Consider the following 7,716-nt stretch of genomic DNA (forward strand, 5'->3'; position numbering starts at 1 on the left):
GAATGTTCAAATCTGGGTAAGTCTACAGGTTTTCCTGAAGTCTGATCCCAGCATGCCTGGCTCCCACAGGGTGAGTATTCCCAGACCCTCTGCCTTACCTGTGGGGTAGGCTGCTGTGTCTCAGGAATGTCATGGGTCACATTCAGCCTTCCGCGGCACAAAAAGAAAGGGTAAACTGAGACCCCGGTTCCTTCCTAGTTAAAGTCCTTTGGACTCACTCTTCAAGAGGGGAGAGGAAGTAGAATTATATGTTGGGCACCCCATTGGGCCTAACATCTCCACAAGACCCAAGGCAGTGCTGGGAACCCCATATGGGACCCTGTATGGGACACTCTGCCTAGAGCCACAGTACAGCCTGAAGCTAGCAGCCACTGCCTGACTATACCAAAAAAAAATCTTTTGCATGGTCCAGAGACACAGAAGGGCCCTCCTGGATTCATCTACACTCGATGTCCTCAAATACTGCCTGTCTGGGCCCAGTCTGCTTACAGGATTCATGAAGACCAGTTGAGCATAGGCCTTAGGGAGGAGGTTCAGGGTTGGGGACAGGAATGAAGACACAGCTCATAATCCCCTTTCTTCATCTTAATTTGTGGGAGCCCCTAATCTCATCCTGTCTCATGGGTGAGATGAGGTTATCACACCCCATCTGAAAGATGCAGAGAATCTCTTGTCTCTGTACCAGGCATAAGAAGACCCTTGGGAAGGTACCACTGGTCACAAATGCCTTGGTTTTATGCTCAGGGCCCTACTCCACCCCCAGGGACAGTTGTCCAGAGGGTCAGGGGGCTCATACCCAAGCCTGCTAACCACCGACCATCTCTCTCTCTCCCACTTAAGCCAATGGCAGCCCCACCACAGGCCTCAGCACCGGTGCCATCGTGGGCATCCTCATTGTCATCTTCGTCCTGCTCCTGGTGGTCATGGACATCACCTGCTACTTCCTGAACAAGTGTGGTCTGCTCATGTGCATTGCTGTTAACCTGTGTGGCAAAGCTGGACCCGGAGCCAAGGGCAAAGACATGGAGGAGGGCAAGGCTGCTTTCTCGTGAGTGCAGAGCTATCTGGTCGACCGGGCTCTGTCCCAGCCCAGGGCCTAGCACTGTGCTATCTGAGAGTGCCATGGTGACCTCCCCGCTCGCCTTACCTTTTCCCACATGAAAACTCTGAGTGGTTAAATCATCAAAGCAAATATCTCTAAGCATGGGTTTAAGGCAAGGTGGGGTTACCAGTTTGAAAAGCAGTGTCTTGGGTCCACCCTAGGTTCTAAAGTCTCATGAAGATTTGAAAATCCCTGAGAGGGTCAAGAGAGGGGGGTTGTCAGAATTAGACTTGGAGAGGAGCTATGATGGGGAGAACCAGCATTGGAGGGCATGCACTTGATCCCCCATTCATTCAGTTACCACTCAGCAAGTGTTTATCTTGCAGTACCGAAGGCAAGACCCTGTATCCTGGCTGTTGGGTACCAAAAGGAGGAAAATGAATATAGATTCCTCTCCTCTGGGAGGGACAATCTATCTGTTCTGCCCTCCTGCGGCATCTGTTAGCTAGTCAGCAGGAGATTTTGAAGTCCGTGGGTGAGCGGGCCTGTTGTAGCAAGCTGAGAAAGGATGGAGTGAGAAGTTGAGTTATTTAGCACTCCCACATGCCCGTAACTGTATATATACAGATACATATATGCACATGGGCCTATGTATGCACAGTTACAAATACATGTATATGCATGCATATATATGTATGCACATGGGTTTACATTGGAGATTTATCTATACTGTGCTAAAAAACTTTACATGAATTATCTCATTTAGTTCTCACAGGTCGGTGAGTTATAAACTATTACTTATCCTAATTTACAGATGGGAGAACTGAGGTAGAGCTGATTACCTTATATACTCTGGGCTAGGCAGATGCAGAAATAGTAATCTGGCCTGCTTTGCCAGCCACAGGCCAGACTCTGATACCCCTCACTACAGCTTCTTTTCCTAGATGTCTTCCCTCTGAAGCCACCCTGGGATCTAACCAGCAGAACTCTCTCCACAGGAAAGATGAGTCCAAAGAACCCATTGTGGAGGTCCGAACAGAGGAGGAACGGACTCCAAACCATGACGGAGGGAAACACACAGAGCCCAATGAGACCACGCCACTGACAGAGCCCGAGTATGTGGACTAGGAGGGGCTGACACCTCCTCGATAGATTCCCTAGTTCCACCTCCTCACCCTATCCCAACCTTCCCTGCTTCTCACCCTCGGCTCCCGGGCAAACATGGAAGCCAGCGCTCCGGAGCCCTCGGTCAGAAGACCTCTTGGCCAGACAATGCCTGAACCCACTCTCCTCGGAGAGAAGGCATTCTTGCTTCTCCTTGGGTCATGGTGGGTGTCTTCCCAGGCTCTTCGCATAAGTGGGGCTCACAGGACTACTCTAAAATTCCACACAGATTCTAGGAATGGCTTAAACTCATTGAAAGAGAGGACTAGCCCATTTCCTTTAGGGTTTCTTAAATATCTTCTATGCTAGAAAAGTTGGGGACCTGGTGCGGTTCCCCCGGCCTTCTTCTAATCAGAAACCTCAGAGATCGTCAGGTGCTCTGTCCAGCCATGTTTGTCATGCCTGCCAGGCTACTGAGGATCTGATAGATTTGAAGGAAGTATTATATTTGAAGGAACATACATCTGTGACTAGAAGAGCCCCTGACATATTGGAGCCATGTGGAGCACTGATCTGCCTCATCTGGCTCCATCCCTGCCTAGAATGAACTGTAAGGTAACTGGACCCTATTTCTATGGGGCTCCAGAAGCCTAGAGAGGTATAGGATGGACTTCAGCTGCCTTCCCTGGAGTGGAGATCCTGGGTGGCCCAAGAGATCACTAGAGAGGTCTCTAGGGGACTGGAGCCCTGTGCAGAGAGCTGAAGGGGCGTCAGCAGGGAGGAAGGCTAGCAGGTCCCTTTGAGACCGCCTCGTTCTTTGTTGTCTCCTGTGTCCTCTTCCGCCCGCCTGGGGCTTGTACTTCCTCTTCGTCCTCGTTTCTCTGTGGGCCCATGTTCCTGCCCGTGTATGGTTGCATGCCTACCCACAGCTCCTCTCCTTGGCTCCTATCTAGCTTCTCTGTCATGTCTCAGCTTCATTGTCTATTCTCTCTCTACTTCCTGTCCTCCCCACAGGCTGCCTGCTGACACCACAGCCACTGTCGAGGACATGCTGCCTTCCGTTACCACCGTCACCACTAACTCTGACACTATCACCGAAACTTTTGCCACTGCTCAGAACAGCCCCACCAGTGAGACCACTACACTGACCTCCAGTATTGCCCCACCAGCCACAGCTGTGCCGGACTCAAATTCTGTGCCCGCTGGTCAGGCTGCTACCCCTTCCAAGGGGCCTGGTGTCACTGCCGCAGCCTCACCCCCGGCCTCGGCCCCAAAGGTTGCTCCTCTTGTTGACCTGAGTGATACCCCAACCTCAACTCCCTCTGCTAGCAATTTGTCCTCCACTGTCCTGGCTAACCAAGGCGCTGTACTCAGCCCCAGCACCCCTGCCAGTGCGGGGGAGGCCTCCAAGGTCCCTCCAGCCAGTAAGCCGTCCCCCGCTCCAACCCCCACCCCAGCCGGGGCAGCCAGCCCCTTAGCAGCCGTAGCCGCCCCTGCCACAGAAGCCCCCCAGGCCAAGCAGGAAGCCCCCAGCACCAAAGGCCCGGACCCAGAGCCCACCCAGCCTGGCGCCATGAAGAACCCACCTGAGGCAGCCACAGCCCCTGCTAGCCCGAAGAGCAAGGCTGCCTCCGTCAGCGCCACAAACCCTTCCCAGGGCGAGGACTTAAAAATGGACGAAGGGAACTTCAAGACCCCAGATATTGACCTTGCAAAGGATGTTTTTGCAGCCCTGGGCTCTCCTGCGGCTGCCACTGGGGCCAGTGGACAAGCCTCTGAGCTTGCTCCTTCCGCTGCAGACAGCGCTGTGCCGCCGCCGGCACCAGCAAAGACCGAGTACGGCCTCTCTTTGTCTTCTGTCACTGGGTTGTGTCCTGTGGTGGTGTGTGTCTGTGCTGTGCTGTGTCCTCCTTGTCTGATGTGTTCTCAGCCTCTTGCAGGGCTTCTGTGAGGCAACTGTCAGCCAGGGGCCTGGAATGAGGCAGGAGCAGGGGCAGGCAGTGGGGTGGGCAAAGCAGCGGCCTGCTCACTAATTAGGCCATGTTAATTATGTTTCATCCTTATCAGCCTAGCCATGCTTCTGGTTTCCCTGGGGATGCCTTGCAGTTGGGCCACTGGTGAGCAGAGCTTGAGAAGGCACTACGGAGGCCAAGGTGCCTTTATCTGTCATCCTGGGCGCAAAGTGTGTGTGTGTGTGTGTGTGTGTGTGTGTGTGTGTGTGTGTGTGTGTGTGTGTACGCTGTCCAGGGCCAGGCCAAGTCCTCCTGAGAAAGGCACCATTGTATTCAGGAAGAAAAGCGGTAGCCATGGTGAGGTGCATATGTAGGGAGGATGCAGCCCACAGACAGCTCTGTCACATGCTGGCTGCGAGGCCTGCCCCTACCCAAGACCCTCAGACACTCAATGCCTGTCTCCAAGTTCAAGTTCTCAGCCTTCAGATTTCGTAGGTGTGATGCTCAATACAAGGAGTCACCTGCTAGCTGCGCTTGCTCCAGTGTGTCTTTAGGCTTGACTCTGTCTTGTGAGATCTGTGGAGACAGAGGCATGCCTGGACTTTTATAAAGATTTATAAATGTCGCTGTCCCTTCTGGCTCCTTGTAGCAAGTAGGCCCACCCTATTCAGTTACCATAGAGTTATCATCCTGAAACAGCATGGCATGAAAGGTTAGGGGCAGGCAAAAGAGAGGTGGCTTATGATAGGAGTCCCTGAAACTGGTACTAGAAGCAGAGTCCAGTACACCCCACTTGTAGCAAGCTGAGATGCTGTGCTTCTGTCTGTCAGGGTAAGAGAAAGGACCTTCTCTTCTCCTGCCCCAGGTTCACACAGGGCTCCCCGGGGCAATCAAGGCAGGAGGAGGAAAGGACTTTACCCTGACTAGAGTACCTCCACCTAGCTGCACCTTGAAATCACCTGGTTGCTTTTAAAGTCATGGCACCCAGGATTTCTGGGGACATGCCCCAGGCATGAGTCATTTGGAGAACTCTGAACCGATTTCAACCTGTTTGTTCGAGGTTGGATGCCAGAGGCTGCCACTGAAGCCCCCGCCCCCAACATGGCCTGGGAAGAGGGGCAGTATCTGCAGAGCGGTGCACTGTGATCTCAGCAACACTATTTCTGTTTCTCTGCAGGAAGGGTCCTGTAGAAGCAAAGTCCGAGTCCCAGGAGTCAGAAGCAAAGCCAGCACCAACTGAAGTCAAGACGGTCCCCAATGATGCCACACAAACAAAAGAGAATGAAAGCAAAGCATGATGGGTACCCAGCAACAGCAAAGATCAAAATAAAAAGTGACACAGCGGCTTCACCAGAGCATCCCCAAATCAATCTCTCTCCCTCCCTCCCTCTCTCTCTCTCTCTCTCTCTCTCTCTCTCTCTCTCTCTCACACACACACACACACACACACACACACACACACACACTCATTCCTCTAGTGTCTTTTGCCTTTAAAAAAAAAACAGATAAACATGGGATCGCCTTTTTGTAGGTTTCTAGAAAGGGCTCCTTTGTTGCACACTCACTTGTAAAAAAAAAAAAAATGAGACAAAAAGGTTAAACCCACAGCCAAACTAGGACACTCCGTTCCCTGAAACCATTTAAAAATCAAACAAAAGGACCCCAAATTAAGAATCTAGGAAGCTCAGAACGAAAAAAGAAGAAGAAAAAAATCTAGGTTCAGGAAGGCTGCAATTGGTGTTACCCAATTGGCACAGATCAGTTTCAGAAAAATGCTTCCAAGAACTCAGACTAACCGAATGAACCAAGTCCGCAGTTTATTTTTATACTTTCAGTCAAGTTGGGACTCTGTAGAACCTCACAAAGAACTTAGACTTTCCGTTCACTTTGTATTTGTTCGCGGTATGCAAAGTGTGGCACCCCAGCTCGCTGCGTTCAGTTCCCATGTAGACTCCCGTGCGGTAGGAAAAACGCCAAACCGCAGCTGATTCCATTTCTTTCGTTTTTGGTTTTCTTGCACAGTCTCTTTTCCTTCCTTTTCTTCCTCTCTTCCAACTTTGCTTTCCAGTGTTTACAAGTTGACAGATGTTCGACTTCGGTTGTGTTTGACGTCTGTGTAAAATAGCTGCCCTTTTTTGTCCCATTCCCCCTCCCCCCCCTCCCCGCTTTGAGCAACAAGTACCCCATAGAGGCAGGTAGAATCCTCCCAGGTTGCTTTTAGCACAGGGTGAAGGTTACAAAAGATGATTGTTTACAGTGGGTCTACCCCTCCACCCCCACCAATTCTGATTGGTTGCAGGTTTTACCTGTGTCCAACTGGGGTGAAACCCCTCTCCTTCTGGAATGATTTTGCCCCCCCCCCCCCCGCTTGATTCTGTTGCTGTTTCTTAGGGGGAGAGGGGGATGTTAGACTGCTTTCAGATTAGCCGCCACCTGCCTGTGTCTGTGACACTGGACCTGCCTCCCAGGTGTCTGCGCACCCTTCCTCTGGAGGATTCCTTTGGCTTTGTTGAATGAAGCAGAGAAGATTGTATAGTTGGGGCTGGTCTTGATGAACACACTTTTTTTTTTTTTTTTAATTTTTTACCCCAAACACCCCCTTTTTTGTAGAAAGCCAAATAAAATATATACATACCATTTCCTTTTGAGCCCAGAATCTAGATTTGAGCGGAAGAGCACATGTGCTTCAGGGAAGTAGTGTCTCCTTTTGGAAATCTGTTGAAGTAAAGTGACATCGGCCTTCTGTTCACTTAGGCACCATTTGTAAAAACAAATACTGTCTGGAGTTATAATACAACTTTCCTGGATCGGGAACCAAGTGGGGGGAAAATACAGAAACTTTCAGGGGGATGGGAGGGGGGGAGAAGGGAAAAGCCAGCCCTTTGTATAGAAATTTTGCTTTTGTTTTTCATTCTACTTTAGAACCGCAAGCTTGTGCACTGTGGATGCGTGAATATTTTAGTGTGAAACGTGTTTTTGTCATAGTATTGAAATAAAACTTCAACATAGTTTGGTTGTGGAAGGTATAGCAGATAGTTCAGAAAAAAAAGCTATTCAGGAAAACAAACAAACCCGAAATGTCAAAAGGAATCGAAGCCTTTCAACAAAGGAAAAGACACACAGATGATGCTGAGGAGGCGGACACCAAATTCAACAGCCGTCCATCCGACAGCCCAGGTTCCTTTCCCAAGTACAAAGCAACAAGAGGTTAGGGTGGCAGATGGTCTCCATGTCCACTTGGTGGGCCGCACACCCCCATGTTCTGACAATTCTGCAGTGTGATCAGTGGCGATGCTAGATTATCATTTCAAACTGTGAAAAATAATGGTCTTGTCATTTACTCAATGTGGGGTTATTTTGCATTTTCTCAGCTCCCGGGGATGGAAATGGAGGATCCCAGAACACTCAGCCTGGCCCCTCTCATCCCAGGGCCTGTACAGATCCATAGTCCACAGGTCCTTGGGAAGAGCTATCAGGAAGACAGCTCTGAGGGCACACAGCAGAATGGGAGAGGTGGGTAGTACCTGAGCCAGAGAGGTCCTAGTGGTGAGGGACAGACTCCTCTAGCCATAGCCTGTCCAGCGGGATCAGTTTCCCATGGTGTGAAGTCAGTGGCTT

The 7,716-nt window shown here is 50.7% G+C and overlaps 1 protein-coding gene across 14 annotated transcripts in view; it reads left to right on the plus strand.

Moving 5' to 3' along the window:
• The window catches only part of Ncam1 (neural cell adhesion molecule 1), a 298,966-nt gene extending 293,424 nt beyond the window's left edge, over positions 1–5,542 (plus strand). For 9 of the 14 annotated variants that reach the window (XM_037207507.1, XM_037207508.1, XM_037207509.1 and 6 more), the window contains 4 exons: positions 841–1,048; positions 2,041–2,157; positions 3,161–3,982; positions 5,276–5,542. In XM_037207507.1, the coding sequence (XP_037063402.1) occupies positions 841–1,048; positions 2,041–2,157; positions 3,161–3,982; positions 5,276–5,396 (1,268 nt within the window). In that variant the 3' untranslated portion in view covers positions 5,397–5,542. The remainder of the gene's footprint in view (positions 1–840; positions 1,049–2,040; positions 2,158–3,160; positions 3,983–5,275) is intronic. The other 5 variants (XM_037207510.1, XM_028864888.2, XM_028864889.2 and 2 more) reach the window with 1 other exon arrangement.
• Positions 5,543–7,716: the final 2,174 nt, after the last annotated feature.

This window comes from Peromyscus leucopus, chromosome 7 (genome assembly GCF_004664715.2).
Source record: "Peromyscus leucopus breed LL Stock chromosome 7, UCI_PerLeu_2.1, whole genome shotgun sequence".
NCBI classification, from domain to species: Eukaryota; Metazoa; Chordata; class Mammalia; order Rodentia; family Cricetidae; genus Peromyscus; species Peromyscus leucopus.